Source organism: Vipera berus (assembly GCF_964194415.1).
Source record: "Vipera berus genome assembly, chromosome: 3".
In the NCBI taxonomy this organism is placed as follows: Eukaryota; Metazoa; Chordata; class Lepidosauria; order Squamata; family Viperidae; genus Vipera; species Vipera berus.
The window spans coordinates 194,173,544-194,193,338 of record NC_138204.1 but is presented as its reverse complement, the minus strand read 5'-3'; the positions used below and the strand labels follow the sequence as shown (position 1 = coordinate 194,193,338).

At 38.8% G+C, this 19,795-nt stretch overlaps 1 protein-coding gene across 1 annotated transcript in view; it reads right to left on the bottom strand.

Annotated features, from left to right (window-relative positions):
* Nucleotides 1–19,795, bottom strand: part of GRHL2 (grainyhead like transcription factor 2) — an 86,214-nt gene that overhangs the window by 25,973 nt on the left and 40,446 nt on the right. Inside the window, exon 9 of the mRNA XM_081324443.1 lies at nt 7,490–7,648. Within this exon, the coding sequence (XP_081180569.1) occupies nt 7,490–7,648 (159 nt within the window). The remainder of the gene's footprint in view (nt 1–7,489; nt 7,649–19,795) is intronic.

Genomic DNA, 19,795 nt, shown 5'->3' with positions numbered 1-19,795 from the left:
TCCACACTCCTGATCTAAAATAGCTGAAGCTGGAGAAGCCCTCTTCAAATGCTGTTCCTCTGTGATAGCCTCTTTCCATTGGCTGGATCCGTGACAACTCACTCTGACTTCTTTTTATTCTTTTGACACTGATGTTGTCTAATTTATTTAATTGTATAGCCACCAACCCCACATATGAAACTCTGAGTGGTGGCTTACAGCAAAAACTATAGCAAGAGCACCAAAATATAAATAAATGTAACAAACATACAAGCATACTAAAACCACCATTAAAACACAGTTAAACACTAAACATAAAGAAAGACCATCAGCAAAGTGAACAAAAGCCAGACATTCCATTCAGTATAAGTACTGACAAGGTGCCCTAACTACTCTGAGACCCTCAAGCATGGTGGCACATGTATGTCTTCAGGTGCTTTCTAAAGACTACAAGGGCAGGGGCCAGTCTAAGAAAATGATGTTCCAAGCAGTAGGCACCATGGAGAAAAGTTTTTTTTCCCTGGATCCTTCAGGTGATATTAGTTAGCAGACAGGACCTTTAACATGTCTGGACTGCTGGATTTGATGGGATGAATAGGAAAAGCTGGAGAGAAGCAGTTCCTCAAATACCATAGCCCCATGCCATGCAGGGATCTACAGGTCATTACTAGCACCTTGAATTGCACCTGGAAGCACACTGATAGCAAATGTATCTTGCAGAGCAGAGGCATAACATGAACTGCTTGGAGTGCACATTTTGCACAAGCTTCCAAATTCTCTTAAGGACAGCCACCAGGTAAAGAACTTTACAATGATTTCCAGAATAGATTCAGAAAATAAACAGTCACTGAGAGTAAAGCCTCCTGTTCAGTGGTGGGATTCAAATATGTCAACAACCAGTTCTCCATGTGGATGCCACTTCTGGAAGTGCATTCTGGGCCTAGGCAACAAAAACTTAGCTATCGGTTCTGCCAAAGTGGTGCGAACCGGCTGAATTCCACCACTGCTCCTGTTCCAGGAAAAGATGCAACTGGAACACATCCACTTCATCCAGAATTCTTTGAAGCTATTGTGAGACCATCTTCTCAACAATGTTCTCTAAAAGGGGAGGTTGAATCCTGGATGAAGATGTCTAATATAGTTGGGTTTAGCAATGATTTCCTATGAAAGGGGCTAACCAGCATTTCTTTATGAGAGAGGGAGGCAATGCCCTTTCTCAAGGAAGAATTCACCACCATCCCAACAGGATCAAATGCATCCCAGATAAAAGGGTAAGATTGCATCCTGGGTATCTCCAAAGAAAATCCATTAAGTCTGGAATATAACTACGGTGGATCTGACAACATTGCATATTCTGTGCATAGATTCCCCACAGGTGGAACTTCTGGGTCCCCCCCTTATCCAGGAAACCCCAGATTTCCTTAAAAAGGGTTGCTGGACAGCTATCGAAAGATGTAGCAAAGGCAGAGAAGTACTTATGCTTCATCATCCTTATCACCACAATGTAGGCCTTAGTAGTGGCTCTAATCCATGTTTGATTGAGTTCACACTTTGTCTACTTCCAGCAGTGCTCTGGGCATCTTTTCACCTGCTTTATCCCCTCAATTTCTCTGTAAACCAAGGGGGACTGATGGAATCCAAAACCACATGGGCAGGATCCAATCTAAGATCCTCACCATCCTCTTGTTCCAGATTGCAATCAACGTCTGTATCAGACCATGCAGCAGACAATCAGGGACAACCCAAACTTCAGGCTTGATTAGTCATCTTATCCTAGTTGACACTATCTGATCATTGAAATGATGGTTATAACTGATTTTACTCATTGTACTTTTAACCTGTTTCATTCTCAGGCCTTGTTTTTGTGAACTGCCATAAGTCCAGGGTCATCGGCAGCAAAGGCCATTGATTTCAGAATGATGGGAATGACTGGCCAATCAAAGCCCCAACCAATTTTACATGTGTGAGATGCATACCGGATGACATATGTCTGCCATATGAAATCAGTGACTGCCACTGCTCTCTTTTAATCCTTTGCAACTCTTTTCTTGTGGCATTTCTTTTCCCCCCCTACCAGATTGCTACATATTCTGGATATTTTATAATACATCAATTCTTATTCATTTTATATTATTGTAGTTTAATCCTATCTGGTGTAAGATGCTTTGGATACATGCTGGAAAAAGAAACTGAAGCATTTAAAAGAAAATGAGTAAGAAAACAAATATGCCTATCGCAAAGTCCCAGAACTAACCTACAGCTTACATGGTTGCAGTGAAGACAAGGTGAGTAGTAGAGAAACAATTTACGCCATCTGGAGGTCTTTGGAAGAAAGACAAGGTATAAAAATTATAAATAAAATATTCCTCATCCCTCCTATTTCACAATATTTATTTATCCAAACTATCAGTACTTTTGAGCTATGCCACTAGATGGCACATGTGGATTTATAGAGAGAGGGAAAAAAAACAAAATAGGCCCCAGGTTTGTTATAACCTCCACCTCTGATGTTCTTAGGTCTGCTTAAATGCCATTAATTGGTCCCTGTAGCCTCAGCTTCTGTAACCAAGGCAGCCTAGTTAAAAATTGCTTGAAGGCCTTTTACTGCCTGAACTGAGCAGAAATTTTGCACTCAATTGTGGTTGAGGACAACCTATAAACACAAGAAGAGTTTCAGTAGTATATAGATCTGAAAACAATATTCTGAGGCACTGAAATGTATGAACCATTCATTCGTGCACAAGTTGAGGCTTTTTTTCAATGGGTTCATTACTCCTTGCTCTCAAAGAGCGTTTGAATACGTTTGAAGAAACTCTTGGCTATAAATGGTTATCTTAGGACCACATTCCCAGAGACATTTGTGGTTCCACTGATCATTACTGGGAACGTAGGTTATAGAAATAAACTTACCTTCTCCAACTTAGTCCTCCCCAGATGCAATAGGATTAAAATTCCAAGCCATGACCAAAGAGAACACATCTTGAGGGGACCCAGTTTGGGAAGGATAAAATAAACCAGCCTCAGAATCCAGAGGCCTAGAGAGATCTTTTGTAACAAAGAATCTAAGCTTTCCCAATTTCTGGCAATCTGCAGCCTGGGGCAAGCTTTAGTTTGAGTGATCACACATCCTATTTTAAGCCTCCTGAGCTACTCAGACTCCAGGTTTGATAAGAGTAACATTTTAACTGCCCTTGTGCTCTTTTCTCTCACTTTTAAGAGAGCTTTGATTAGATCTGTCAACACTCATTTCCTGCTTCCCAACCATGAAATCTGAAGTATCAATTAAACAGGATAGTCAAAGTGATGAATATGTATATTTCAAAGGGTCTACTGCTTGTCATCTATAGGTCACTTTTGATGAGTCTTAGTCTCTTAAGCTCTTTCTTTCTCTCCTTACCCCTCCTTCCTTTTTTAAAAATGCCAGCAACCTGAAGAATAGTAAGAATAAGACTGTGTTAACTGCTTTGGTATTTACTGAGCTTTTACCAGGCAGCTGTATCCTTAAATCTCTGCAAATATTTGACGTAGAAAATAGACATTAAAACACAATGCTTAAGAATCATTGCTTGCAATATTTTACCCCACCCTCTTTTATTAAAAAAAAATAGGGTTTATTGTCATATCTTATTGCATAGCATCCCAATTTGTTGGACAATCCAGGAGCAAAGAACATACACATTGTGAAGCCTGAGCTAATGGGATAGCCTTTTGTAGTTCTACCATTCTGTCATGTCTTCTCCCCACCCCATCCACTATTGCATCTTATGAGTTCTCATTGCTTAGCAACCAGATCTTAGTTATTATTATTGTTTTCCTCTTTGTGGGCAGAATAAAATTTCTCGACTGGGAAGTAATGTCCAATTGTATCCCAACAGGCCTTTTCATAAGAGCTTGGCTATCAAAAATCTTCAAACTTCTGAACACCCCCAAGGAGTCCCAAGAGTCTTGGGATTATAATGGATAAAATAATATCTAATAAAGGAATATATGAACAAGCATTCCTCTAGTGGAAATCAAATGATGTCCTGCTTTGCAAAGAACTATCTTACTCTGAAATGACAGTCCTCCATTTCAAGGTATCCTACTTTTAAAAGGCTGCCCAATCCAAGCTTAAACTCTATTACGAAGGAGAGATCAGAGGATTTAAAGTCACACCACAGTGCACAACACATAGATAGTAGAGCAAGCAGGTTCACACTCATAAACCGATCTTTATTTTCCCACCTTTTGAAATTAGTTGTATTTCTCTTTGAATTGTAGTACCTATGTCTTCATTTGCACATTTATACATATATGAACATGTCCAAATGTGCACTATTTCTCTCTGTATATGTGTTTGTGTTTGTGTGTGTTTGGATGCTACACTTCCTCTTTTTTGGCAACAATGTAAAGAACCATCTAAGAGCCATCTGATTTCCTTGTTACCATTTCTTCCCTTTCCATTCAGTTGTGTCTAGAGTCCCTACAGTTTTCTTGGCAAAATTTTTCAGAAGTGGCTTGCCATTTCCTCCTTCCTGGGGCTGAGAGAAAGTGACTGGCCCAAGATCATTCAGCTGGCTTTGTGCCTAAATTGGGACTAGAATTCACCATCTCCCAATTTCTAGCCTGATGCCTTAACTGCTACACCAAACTGGCTCTTTACTATTTCTAAAATAATTTTAAGAATGTCAGCTGTTTATTCATTTGCAATGTAGTTTGCATTGGTTGGTTAATCTGTATTTTAAATTTTTCATAATTGTACTATTCCTTTTTTAAATGTCAATTTGTTCTACGTGTTCCATGAAAGAAACAGCAGAATATAATGCTATTTAATATAATTAATAATTTAATTGAAATATCTGATTTAATTGAAATATCAGTGTCTTGAAATTGTCCTTGCCAGTTCATTTTATCTTTTTTTGCCAAGAAATGGAAAGCTAACGAGTAGGCTGGCTTGGTCGCTCAACAGTGAGAAACTGGTGAAGCGGGCACAGCACCGCCTGCACTTTCTGCATCGCATGAGAAAAGCACATCTTCCTTCCCCTGTCCTGACCACTTTCTGCAGGGGGACAATCGAGAGCATCCCGTCATACAGCATCACAGTCTGGTTTGGAAGCATCACTGCTTCAGACAGGAAGGTGGTGCAGAGAGTGGTGAGGATGGCCAAAAAGATCATTGGCAGTTCCCTCCCTCCCATCCAGGACAGCATAGCACAGAGGCGTTGTTTGAACAAGGTCCGTAAGATTATCTGGGACACTACTCATCCTCTTCACAACCTGTTTTCTTTGTTACCTTCTGGGAGGAGGGGGCTTCGTGGTATCCGTAGCGGAACATCCAGATTCAGCCATAGTTTTATTCCATACAGTGTTAACCTTGAGAACTCTCAGGCTCCCTCCTTCAGTTATATATTCAAGATGGACAGTATTTAATATTTTACTGTTATGTATATGTAGGGGAGTGGGTCTATACATATGTTGTATATAGTATGTTTTAGATGTGTGTCATGTATGTGTTTCACTTTGAGAGCGAGCAACTAAATTTCATTTTTTGATGTGTGCCGTTGTGCCCACAGTAAAAAATGACAATAAAGATTATCTTATCTTATCTTACCTTGTCAAGTTTCATAAGATAATGATAAAAATTATTCAGTTTGTATCTGCAGTTTTATTTACTCTAAATATCGAGAGTAAAGAAATCATGCAGAACTTCAACCTTTCAGAAAACATGCTATTATGTCATTAGAATATAAAATTTTCAAAAGCGCTGGGAAATAAATTATTACTAAAATCCTATTCAAAAATTCTATTGAACTGATAAATGGATAGGTTTTTTTAAGCTATGCAGTATGATTTTTTTAAATGTATAAACTAAACCAGCTTATAAATAGCACCTTCAGTAAGAGTTTGGAGGAACCCACACTGCGAAGCTTGTAGTAAGATAATATATTGTTTATAAGAAATGTTCTAGTATTAGCATGTGAACAATCAACCCTGCTGCAGAACTAGATTTCCTACACATATGAATGAGATGGAATGAAGTTTGCATCGAAACTTTCGTGTAATTCTGTACATGGTTCCAGTGATTTTGGTCATAATAAGAAAATAGTTACTTAGCAACAGAGTCAAACTTATCCCTTTTAATAAAATGTGTTAGCCTTAAAATGTGCTACTGGAATCCTGATTTTAGCTATCTCCTTTTGAAGCTTGTCCTACTTTACCTACTTTTCACCATTTTTTTCTTGGATTTCATCACATTCCATCTCATTTGCTGTAATCATCAGGAATCAACCCAATTTTATATGTCCCATTCCAAGGACTTTAGTTTTATGATTAGAATCCTTTTCCAGTTGTCTGCCATTGGAATTCTAAAATGGCTTTCATAAAATGCCTACTTATAGTTAGTCCTTGACTTAACAATCATCGTTTAATGATGTTTGAAGGTAGGTCAGTGCTGAAAAAAGTGACTTGCAACCAATCTTTGTGCTTATGAATCTCACAGTATCCCTATGGTCATATAATCAAATGGGTGCTTGGCAACTGGCATGTATTTACAATGATTACAGCATCCCAGGGGCCCATGTTCACCATTTGTAACCTTTCTAGCTGGCTTCCAACAAGTGAATTCAATGAGGGAAGCCAGGTTTGCTTAACAATGGCACAATTCACTTAACAACCCTAGAGATTCACTTAACCATCATGACAAAAAAGGTCAAAAAAATTGGGCGTGACTCACTTCACAACATTTAGCTTAGCAATGGAAGTTCTAGTCCCAATTGTGGTCATAAGTCAAGGACTACCTATATTCTCCAGGACTATCCTAGACATCTTCCTCTGACTAACTTCTAACTTGGTGCACTCCAAATTAGTCAGACCTATAACTCCCAGCTCTGAATTCTGGAGATTGTACTTCCAGCAGTGGGTCAAAAAAAGCTAATTTTTATTGTAAATCTATAACCAAATATTTTAATTTTTCCAGCTCTCCACTGTTGTTGGGAGCCAGTTTGGTGCAATGTTTAAGGCATCAGACTAGAAACTAAGAGACCATGAATTCTAGTCTTTCCCTAAACACAAAGCTAGCTGGTTGATCTTGGGCCAGTCATTTCCTCTCAGCCCTAGGAAGAAGGGAATGGCAAACCATTTCTGAAATCACTTCTGAAAACTATAGGGACTTGTCACCCAGGAATCAGGACTAGGTCAGTAATAAATAAATAAAATTGTGTGAGGAAAAGGCTGCCGTTATCAACGCAGAACCATTTTTTGCATTTGCCCCTCAGAGTTGTGAGTGACAGAACATCTAGGGGATTCAGGAATATAAAATGGTAACCCTAATAAGTTCCACACTTGCTGCTATCATTGAAAACGTCAATAGCAAAGAAAGAATGAAAAAAATAAATAAAACAAAGCTAAAATGAAAGTGACTTGTAGACAAAAATGATGATAAAAATCAATCTAGAAAACTAAAATAATTAACCATAGAAGGAAAAAAGGTTTGCTCTCCCCGTATGTCATAATTAAAAAATACATTATCTTACCTTGTCACAAAAAACTTTGATTTGGCAGAAGGCCCGATGAATGGGTTTATTGCTGCGATTATTGTAACTGTATGTGTCAATCTGAATCATCAAAGGAAGACCCTTGACTCCTTTTTGAGAAGAGAAGTCAGTACTTAAGCAGTTCACTGTGATGAAAATCTGATAGGATTGAAAAATAGAGGTTTACACAGATATACTTTTCCATAAAGAAAGACCTGCAAGCTCTATTTAACATTTAAAGTTCCATTTGGAGTTCCCCTTGAGAAATTTTCTTCTGTATAAACAGACATCAGTGTAAGCAACTTACACTGATGTCTGTTTATACAGAGGAAAATTTACATTTACAGTTCTTTCAATAAATGAACCTAATCTGGCAAAGACTGCATGGTTTGTTCAGCTCAGTTAATATAACTGTTAAATAAGTGCAGTGTTGAAATCAATAAAATTACGGTAGTGGAAGTCTCAGACACAGAAATCAATACATGAAATGCTTCTCCTATGCCCTTCACAATAGTTTCTGGAAACTCATTGTTTCCCAAGCGGAACAAAACTGCAAAAATAGTCACCATCATTGACCTGTAGCCTGCTGCCCTTCAAAATTGTCAACCTAAATGAGGTTTTAAAACCAACTGAATAAACAATATTCATTCTCTTGCAGGTCTTGAATAGTATTTAGAGGTTTCAGACCAGCTTGAGCTGCTTGGTGTCGTAGGTTTTATTATTACAAGATTTGGAATTGTTCAGTATTGCATTATAAAATATAAATATATTTCTGTGGACATTTCTATGTTATTTTATTAAATATTGTCTATTAATACCCCATTAATACATGAACCCATGTCTAGGACATCAGTTTCCAATCTCCTCTGTGACACAGGCAAATATACCTTTAGAATTGGCAGCCAATTTCTAAAAGGAGAGTAGAGTCATTGCCAAAACTAAATTCAAATCTAAATTATACTTAAATATAATAAATATATACTCTCATATATATTTATACCTTTCCCCTTCTAGCACATTAAACACTGCAAACTGGACATAAATTTTGGAGGAACTCTGGTGTTGACCTATGACATGTTTTAAAATTTAATAACAAAACAAGTCATGTACAACATTCCTCTTATCAATAATCTTAAAACCAAACATTCTTATCACAACAGGAAACAGCAGAAGAATCCTTAAGAGTAAAAGATTTGGTTTTACAAATTTTAATAAATGTTGCTAAGAGCTCCATGACATGATGTGAGTCCTCAAGAAGATTATTCCAGAATCATACTGTTGCGAAAAAGACTCTCTGGCTGATAATCTAATCTTGGGAAATGATGATACTCTAAGAATATTGACTTTCACTATTACTTCTGTAATGAGTTCCTCAGAGGAAAAAGGCTATATGTTCCTGTAGGATTCATCTTTGCGTGAAAAATGACTTCAGGTCTAATCTTGACATCTTTAGGTAGGACTGAGAAATCAACAAAGCCATGGACCAATTCTATATACTAAGAGAATTCCAGACAAAATATACTGGTTAAATATAAAAAAGAACCCATCTTAAAACTAATGTACATTTAGCTAAGTATTCATTGTAATCAATGAATAACATTGGTTTGGACTCATTATTTACAATGGAGCACAATTTATGAACCAAGTCACCCATGATTTAGTGAACACATTATTAAACAAACCATGGGTTAATCCTGGGGACAATTTATATCTCTAGGAAAATATGTGGTCTACAATCCTTTCTTTGTGGCTTCCAGAAGCTTCCTCTGACTAAACTGCAAAAGCATTTGAAGAAATTCATAAAAATTAAGATAGACTTCACATAATTTAAAAAACAAATATTTTCCCACCAAATATCTAGAAAAAAATTCAGATCCTAGCCTTAATGCAATGTTGTCTTTTATTTTGCAACTATAGGTACATAGTCCATCAAATAAATCTCAATTTCGGATTACTTTATAGATATATCAATGTAAATTTTCTTGGGAAAAATACCAAAGTTCATTTTCTATTTCCTTCTTCTGGAATATTTTTCAATTTTCCAACAGGCCTATTAAAACATTAATCAAGTATGACCCTTACATTTTGAGATCAAGATTGACTAAATGCTGGGACCTGTTCAGACACTACTCCCATTAGTCCCTCCAGAAATGTTAAACACAGCTCTGGGCTATCAAAGTTTATCCATCACTGGCTTATTCTGATGCATGGGGCAGCTTTTGGTTTTCCAAGGAGTTTAATCCTGATATCTTCGATCAGTTCAAATATTGATAATGCTGAGACAATACAATCAACTTATGCAATATTCTCACTGTTGTTGAATTCATTCAGAAAGAAAAGACAAAAGGAAAAGGGAGTTTGGTTAATAGACCACAGGGCGAAAAAGCTTTCTTTGCACAGAGAATTTAGCACAATCACCTGATCACCAAGTAGATAGTACTGCCCAGTAATTTAGGGTGAAGTCAGCTCAGCTTGTTTACTTGACTGAACTAAAAGCACAGCGGCATTTCTATTCTTGATGGTATCGCAGGACTATGCTTACGAACTACACGGTTGAACTTTAACTGCTATGAAAGTTGCTGGGGCAAACATGACAGATTCAGATTAAGCAACGAGCAGCACTCTCTACCTTAATATAAACTCCTTCAGGCACTTTCAGCACACAGAATTTAGAAAATGTATGAAAGGGGGCAGCAGTGTTGTTCTGTTGCCCCCATCCTTGATGTCTTCCACAGCAATAAGTTTCATTATGCATCTCTGACAATGGATGCAATGCACAACAATATTTTCTTTGTTAGCAGAAATTTAGCCACTGGATTCTCTAAAAAAGAACACTTCCAGAAAATATGACATAACCTGTCTTTGAAGTTCAGGTTTTTCCCCAGTATTTTCAAAGTATCTTGATGTGTGGGGCAGGGACAAGAAGAAATATGACTCCAGTTTCCTCCTTTAATTGGACTCAAAAGTTTAAAAATGTAAGTTTTATTGCCTTTCTATCATCAAATCTAGCTTAGAGGTATCACCATGTTTATACATCACAAAATGGATTTGTTCTAACAAGTGCCTTTTTGATTAACAGAGGGATAGAATCAAGATCACATGAAGTGTTAATACCACTTTATAATGACTTAGTAAGGCCACATTTAGAATACTGCATCCAGTTTTGGTTGCCACGATGTAAAAAAGATGTTGTGACTCTAGAAAGAGTGCAGAGAAGAGCAACAAAGAAGATTAGGGGACTGGAGGCTAAAACATATAAAGAATGATTGCTGGAATTGGGTATGTCTAGTTTAATGAAGAGAAGGACGAGGGGTAACATAATAGTAGCGTTCCAATATCTCAGGGGTTGCCACAAAGAAGAGGGAGTCAAGCTATTCTCCAAAGCGTCTGAAGGCAAGACAAGAAGCAATCTAGAACTAAGGAGGAATTTCCTGACAGTTAGAACAACTAATCAGTGGAATAACCTGCCTTCAGAAGTTGTGAATGCTCCAACATTGGAAGTTTTTAAGAAGAGATTAGAGAACCATTTGACTGAAACGTTATAGGGTTTCTTGCCTGAGCAGGGAGTTGGACTAGAACAGGGCTTTCAAACCTTTTCACAGATTATACCACTTTTAGGACATGACAATATTCGAGTACCACCAGTGCTTAGCAAGGTGTCAAAACCCTGATGACTAAAAGAAAGGGGGGGGGAGGGTTGGACGTTACTGGTTAGATTCATATGTTGTTATAGAAATAGCTACTTTATAATATTATGGAAAAGTAAAAAGTTGAGGTTCAATGTTAATGTTTCCTTCTACTGCAACAGAGGAAGCCGGAAGTCAATGCCTTTTCTTTTTCCCTTCTCCCCCTCACTTTTCCCTTTTTCTCTCACTCTTTGCTTGCAAAAGCCCTCCTCTCTCTCACCCTTTGCTCACAAAGCCCCTCACTCTCTCACTCACCCTTTGCTTGCAAAAGCCCCTTGCTCTCGCTCTCTCACTCACACTTTGCTCACAAAAGCCCCTCACTCGCTCTTTCACTCACATGTTGCTCGCAAAAGCCTCTTGCTCTCTCACTCACTCACACTTTGCTTGCAAAAGCCCCCCTCTCTCACTCACACATTGCTCGCAAAAGCCCCTCACTCACTCACTCGCTCTTTGCTCACAAAAGCCTCTCGCTCTCTCACTCACACTTTGCTCACAAAGGCCACTTGCTCTCTCTCTCTTCTCACCGCTAACAAAAGCCTCTTCTCTCTCTTTCTCTATGTGTTTTTTTCTCTCCCTCTCCCGCCAAAACCTGCTCCTTTTATAGCTTCTCCTCTCTCCACCCTCCTCCTCTTTTTCTCTCTTCTCTCCAATCAGCATGTAGCCACCTGTGCAGATCCCGGGGCTTCTGCTGAGCCCTACAGCTCCAGCTGATCTCCTCCAAGCCTCTGCAGTGCTGATTTAGCTTGTTCCCTCCCCTGATAACACGTGGTTAGGGGTCACATATCACCTGCCAGCTGCTAAAGTACCTCCGGTGGTATGCAAACCACCGGTTGAACAGCCCTGGACTAGAAGACTTCCAAGGTCCCTTCCAACTCAGTTATTCTTATTCTGATTCCTAACATTAAAAGAGTATAGCGCAAAACTGATTTACACAAGACCTTTGGAAGTCATAAACTGAGAAGACTGAATTAAAGAAATAAATTCAGTTGTAGTAAATTATATTGACAGAAATGTACAGAAGAAGAGGGATGATGCAATGAATGTTACATAGATTATCATTTAGAAAGGTAGAATATTCCTCTTCTGACACCACATACAGTATATCAGGTCTCCTTAACAATCAAAAGAGGCACGCTCACAATGTGTGTCTGTAATATCAGTATTAATGTCAGGTTCTTCCTTATAGCGCACAGAGTAAAGTGAAATAGAAAAAAGCGGGATCAGTGTTTTTGGAAAGGCAAAATGCTCATGCTCAGTACACCTCCGATTGCCCTCCTTTTGAACCCATGCTGGGAAGATTTATATTTCATTAAGGAAGGACAATTTGCAAGCATGTGAAATCAACATTATTCAATTTCCTTAGTCTGTTTTTAATTTTTGGTTGGCTTTGTGGTTTGGATGACAATACTGAAGTGGCAGTTGTTTCTGAAAGATGAATGACCCATCATCAATTATCTGGACAATAAATAATCTTTCAGCAACACCCTAGTATCATTTGCTTTCATAGGGGTCTTTTTTACTACACCAACAAGGAGTTCAAGAGGGAAGGGCAGAGTTACAGTGCCATAATATGGATGCTATGGAAGGAGAGAAGTTTGAAGTAAAAGCAATAGAGATCACAAAAACATATTATCTTGCTAAACACCAGGATGGAGTAAAATATTGCACGTACTGCCTTGAGATCATGAGTAAAGATAGAGTAAAGGAAGAATAAAGCTTGCAAATATGACTCTTGAATTATCATGTATCTTATCACAAATGCTATAATCAGTTACAGGTAATCCTAACCATTCATTTAGCGACCATTGAAAGTTATGATGGCACTGAAAAATGAGACTTACAACTGGTCCTCACACTTAACAACTGTCACAATATCTCTATAATCACACCATCAGAATTTGGGCACTTGTCTTTATGCAGCAATCCAGGGTGATTTCATTGCCATTTGTAATTTTGTAATTTTCCCAGCCTGCTTCTAATAAGAAGAGTCAATAGGGGAAGCTGTATTTGCTCAAGACCATGTGATTCACTTACTGAAAATTGGTAAAAAGGATGTAAAATCAGCACAGACATGTGATGACTCGCTTAAGGACAGCAGCACTTAGTGATGGAAGTTCTGGTCCCAATTGTGGTCATTAAGTTAAGAACAACCTGCTTGTGCAAACATTTTTGTTATGGAGGGTTTTTTTAGTTTGAAAGCTCTACTTTTTCTGTGAGTAGAATAGGTAGGATGGGCCAGAAGAAAAAAAAACTACAGAAGTTTTAATTAAATTGAAACAATACATAAATATGATGACTAATCTCCAGGCATGTAATTCATAACTCTCTCCTCCGGTTACAATAAGAATTACAATTTGTTAACTACTCTTGGCTGACTGTAGAGTTAGAACCAAAATGCACACATAGGTCTCAAAAAGTGGCCTTCTGATAAATTAAAAAGTCATAATGAGCTTTTGGCCTGCAGAAAGGAGTAGTACAGTCCATCCAGCAGCCAGTAGAAGAGTAAGGAGATGGCCTTGAAGATGATATTCAATAGCCATTAAGTAAGTACCAGCTTAGTAACTAGCATTGGTACTAAAGGTAAAAGGTAAAGGTTCCCCCGCACATGTGTGCTAGTCGTTTCCGACTCTAGGGGCCGGTGCTCATCTCCGTTTCATAGCCGAAGAGCCAGCGCTTGTCCGAGGACATCTCCGTGGTCATGTGGCCGGCATGACTAGACGCCAAAGGCGCACGGAACGCTGTTACCTTCCCACCGTAGTGGTCCCTATTTTTCTACTTGCATTTTTACATGCTTTCGAACTGCTAGGTGGGCAGAAGCTGGGACGAGTAACAGGCGCTCACTCTGCTACGCGGCACTCGGGATTCGACCCGCCAAACTGCCGACCTTCCGATCGACAAGCTCAGCGTCCTAACCCACTGAGCCACCGCGTCCCACATAGCATTGGTACTAGCATCTAGTAAAGCATCTAGTAAATTATCAGAAGTTTATCCAAATTCTCAGACATTTACTGGAGATCAGTATCATGTTCTCAAGACTTGGTAATATTTTCTACCTTGCTAAAATCTAACAATACTTAGCAGCTTGCAAATTATACAATTCAATCGCAATTAAAACACCTAAAACACTGTTTTAAGATGTTGTTTCAACACCACTTTGAAACAACATCCTAAAAACCCAATGAAGACAATAATTTTTTCAAAGTGGTAAAGGTAAAGGTTCCCCCGCACATGCGTGCTAGTCGTTTCCGACTCTAGGGGCCAGTGCTCATCTCCGTTTCAAAGCCAAAGAGCCAGCGCTTGTCCGAGGACGTCTCCGTGGTCATGTGGCCGGCATGACTAGACGCCAAAGGCGCACAGAACGCTGTTACCTTCCCACCGTAGTGGTCCCTATTTTTCTACTTGCATTTTTACGTGCTTTCGAACTGCTAGGTTGGCAGAAGCTGGGACGAGTAACAGGCGCTCACTCTGCTACGCGGCACTCGGGATTCGACCTGCCAAACTGCCGAATTCCTGATCGACAAGCTCAGCGTCCTAACCCACTGAGCCACCACGTCCCTTTTTTCAAAGTGGTACAGTGCTTAAATTAAGGTTCTTCAGATGCCCATGTTTGTAGTTTTACAAAATCGCTGTGGAGGACTAGCTGACTCTCCTGCACTGGCAACAGAGTTGATTGGAATATATCTCCTCTCCCTCCCAACTCTGGTAGGTAGGAATGATGACAGCTGTAGTCCAGTACATTTAGGAGACATCAAAGGCATAGAGAGTGGTTTAGGAAGAGAAGAAGTTGTCTCATTTCACTCAGACTAGGTGCTTATCTCCTCCAACAATGTTTCCTCTAGTGCTCTTCCTCTTATCTCACCTCCCTTTAACTGGAGTTTAATTGGAGCTGAATCAAGAAATGTATTTGTACCACACCTGAATAACATTTCCTAGAAGCTTCTCATGCATGCTCTAATAAAGTTTTATGAAGACCTGCACAGAACTCTCCTTGAAATTATACTTGAACAGCAAGAAACCATATAATCAAAACTTGTATCAGAGGAAAAAGGAAGTTTTAGTTTAAAATATTCCAAAGTAGTGAGTAAAATAAAAGTAAAACCTACATAAGCTACTAAGAGTGATGGTGCAACAAGCCCTTGATTTAAGTGCAGGTAGTCCTCAACTTATGACCATTTGTTTAATGACAGTTTGAAGTTATGACAGCACTGAAAAAAGTGACTTATGACTGGTTGTTATGGTCATTTCAGCATCTTGGGGGTCACATCATCAAAATTTGGGTGCTTGGCAACTGGCATGTATTTAGGAGAGTTGCAGTGTCTCAGGGTAATGTGATTGACATTTGCATATCTTCCCAGGGTAATGTGATTGACATTTGCATATCTTCCAACAAACAAAGTCAATGGGGGAAAGTCAGATTCGTTTAACGGCCACATGATTCACTTAACAACTTCAGTGATTTGCTTAACAACCATGAGAAAAAGTTCGCAAAATCAGCACAACTCCCTTAAGAAGCACCTTGCTTAGCAACAGATATTCTGATGCCAATTGTGGTCACAAGTCAAGGACCATCTGTAATACATTTCCCTTTGGGTCATATTGCTAGAAAGTTGTCTGAATGTATAAAACCGTCAAACCTTGTCAATGTGGGGACCAATTGCATTTTTCCAGAGAGGAGGAGATTCCCTCTTCGGTATGCCATTACCAAGAAGTCCCCATCTCAAATGCAGCAGGGGACACACCCTGGTTGCGATTAGGGGAAATCTCTTTTAAGGACACAACACAGGAAACAAATATTTGGATGCAGATAACAGATCCTAGATAAAGTGAACAATCCAAAATCAAATATTTTCTTGTTCTGCAGAATACAGTCCCCCAGTTCACAGTTTGTTCAATTGTCTAGTTCAGGGGTAGGCAATCGTGGCTCTTTTATGACTCGTGGACTTCAACTCCCAGAATTCCTGAATTCTCGGAATTGAAGTCCACAAGTCATAAAAGAGCCAAGGTTGCCTACCCATGATCTAGTTTTAGCCAAACAGATGCAGAAGTATAAGATCCTGCAAAGCTATTGACAGCCACAGGGAATAATAAAAGGCACAAGAAAGAAATACCACAACTTATACCAGTGAACTAACGTAAGTTATCTTCTTATGACTCCCCTCCCCACAATTTCCTGAAGTATAAGAAGGAGGGAAAAAATAACACTGTCAGGTTTTGATGTTTCTGTTATTATAGCCAGTGCTTTTTGTGTAAAAGAAAAAGGTGCCGGAACTCACACATGTCATACAACCCGCCTTGTCTACCCTACAAGGTTCCATCTAAAAAAGGTGCCGGAACTCCGTTCTGAGCGTTCTATGACAAAAAAAGCCCTGATTATAGCTGATATCAAAATTACAGTCTGCTTCCTGACCTAGCCCAACTCTAGTATAAGATAGCTAGTTATAATCTTAATAACCTTATGGTTTAAAAATAAAAAACCTATTTATAGGAGAGATATTTAGCTCAAGAGAACTCCATGCCATAAAAAGATCCTATTAGCAACATATTAATTGTGAAACAAATTCAAGTACTAATTGTATATTTGTTTGTTTGTTTTTTATGTTATGTAGTTACTTCAGACGACTCAACTCAGGCTAGAGTAGGGCATTAAATAAATACTAGTTCTTTGTGTAAAGTTAGCACAACTTTTATAGCTTTTTTCCTTATAAATTCCAGACAAATTCAATGCCTTTCTTTCTGCTCAATACCAACATCTACAAAAGATGTTTACATTTCATTTAAGCAGCTTCTGTAACCTTGCACCACACCCCAACAACTACATAAAAATTCAATTTGCTGCAAAAGCCGATCACACACCTGTTCAGTCATGTGTGAACACTGCCTTTTAAAAAGACGTCATGGTGTATTAGGCAAAACATTTTATTTTAATTGTGTTTTAAAGAAGTGCATTCTCAAGTAAATATTTTGATGGTTGTGTTTATATATAGTTTCCAGTTTTAATCCATATTTTTAAAATATAAATCATTAACAGAAAATGTATTGTTACAATTGTTGTATTAAGAAGATTATTCTAGGAAAATGAAATATTCATCTCTTTCTCGCTGACATATACAGTTGAACTAGATTAGGAAAATCTACAGCACCTAAAGATCTGAAGGACAATTATGTTCTAGTGAACTAATCAGCTTCAGTACGCATTTAATCTGAATCTTACCATACAAAATTAATACAGGAACTCTAATTCAACGGTTACATGCTGGAGACATTTCCTGAAACTGTTTCTTTTGACACAAGAACTACATTTTGGCTTAACAAAGTCCTGAAATTTTGAAAATATCAGAAACATCTCCTTTCCATAAGAATTTCCCAGCAAGATTAAATATGATGCATACTTCTCTGGTAACACCAGATGTTTACCTCCAGATATTAGAGGGCAGTTATATATACTAACTGTATGACAAGATGGCAAAAAATAATGTTGGTAGAAGGGAATGATCTTTTTTCTCTAACCAATTTCTCACCATCATCTTCTCATGAATTTATGGGAATTCTACTGTTCCACTTTATTTCTATTTTGTACTCAAGTGCAGATACATGCTTCTTATCAATTATGGAATGTATGCATTCATAACATGATGTACATATCCCGCTAAAATAATCTAAAGCAGGCCTGAATAATTTCAACAACAAAAAGCTGATAAATTAGAAACCATTTTGGACTGCAATGATCATGGCACATCAGCCAGCTGTTTGGTGGCTAGTGGAGCTGTGGGCAGTGCTGGAAATGACAGCAACACAGGCTTATATTGAGCAGGCCTAATCTAAAGCAGTCTTTTTGTGAGGGAATATAGTTAAGAGGGAGGGGTTCTTTCCAGAGGGCAAAGAAATAGCAGAGCTTGGAACATCTGGTGGACAGGAAGAGAGCAAGGATGGACCCTCCCTAGCAATTCACAGAGTATATCTATAGTTTTGCAACTCCTTAGTCAGGCAAGATTCTGTCTTTAGGCGAACAATAACAATAGACTACTCAGAAGTAACTCCTTATATCATTCTTGGCTTGTTGCATAATATTGTATAGGAAGCATATTTTAGGATTTGGAGAGTATATATATGTAAAGGTGAAGGTTCCCCCGCACATGCGTGCTAGTCGTTTCCAACTCTAGGGGCCAGTGCTCATCTCCGTTTCAAAGCCGAAGAGCCAGCGCTTGTCCGAGGACGTCTCCGTGGTCATGTGGCCGGCATGACTAGACGCCAAAGGCGCATGGAACGCTGTTACCTTCCCACCGTAGTGGTCCCTATTTTTCTACTTGCACTTTTACATGCTTTCGAACTGCTAGGTTAGCAGACGCTGGGACAAGTAACAGGCGCTCACTCTGTTACGCGCACTCGGGATTCGACCCGCCAAACTGCTGACCTTCTGATTGACAAGCTCAGCATCCTAACCCACTGAGCCACTGCGTCATATATATATATGTAATCTCACTTATCAACTCATTTCTGTCACCATGGAAGTATTTTCCCTATGGTGTTATTCCAGATGGTTATAGAAGTTTCTGATCTACATAGGAATGACTGATATGATGCAGATGTCAGATTCACATATGACTCAGTAGTATAAGAGTACATCACAAGGAAAAAGACCCTAAGATATTTGGGCGAGATGTAGCCAGGGTGATCAAATACAGCGAGATCAATAAAATGGCATATGTTCAGAAAAGAGCCACAATGTTGAAGACAAGTTCCTATGAGGAAAATTGAATGAAGAGCATATTTAGCCTTCAGAAGAGGCAACTAATACTTAATTATTCCAATACGTTGCACATTCTACAAATGTTCCATAGATGTTGGTTATGTTACAGGAGCAAACAGGAATGGTAATTCAGAATATCTGTCAAGCAGATTTTACAACTTAGTAGAAGTGCAATTCCTGCATTATGCAATGGAATATTTGCCTCAGTAATTTCAGGATGCTTGTTCTTTCATCTTCCGATTTTACTAGTGCAACTTCTAATGGACAGGATTATGGATGTAGTTTTGAACAAATGGATTTTCTTCATGCAACACCCTTCTGCTCCTGATACCACAATAAACAGTTGCCTTTTTGAATCTTTCAACCAAAACACCCATAAAGAAATGCACTGGTTCAACGTCATATTTATATTTCTTCCATGCTATCATAATTACTCTTAATGACAGATCACTCTATTCCAGGGATCCCCAACTCTGTGTCCTGTTCTGTGACCTGTTAGGAACTGGACTGCACAGCTATAGGTGAACGGCAGGCGAGGAGCAAAGCTTCCTCTGTATTTGCAGCAGCTCCCCAGTTCTAGCTTTACTGACTCTGTTCCGTCTCAGATCATCAGGCATTAGATTCTCAAAGGAGTGAGAACCCTACTGTAAACTGTGTATACAAGGGATCTAGATTATGCGCTGATCCTTCCTATCCCCTCCCCGGGTCTGCGGGGACCGCTACTCTATTCCATTGAGTTCTTGTTTTCTCTGTATAGTCACTGCTAAGTGTTTTCAGTCACCTTGGTGTAATCAAACAAGACAAAATGCTATAGCATCAATTCAAGCTGAATCTACACAGTTTGTAATAATAATAATGATAATTGCCTTGGAA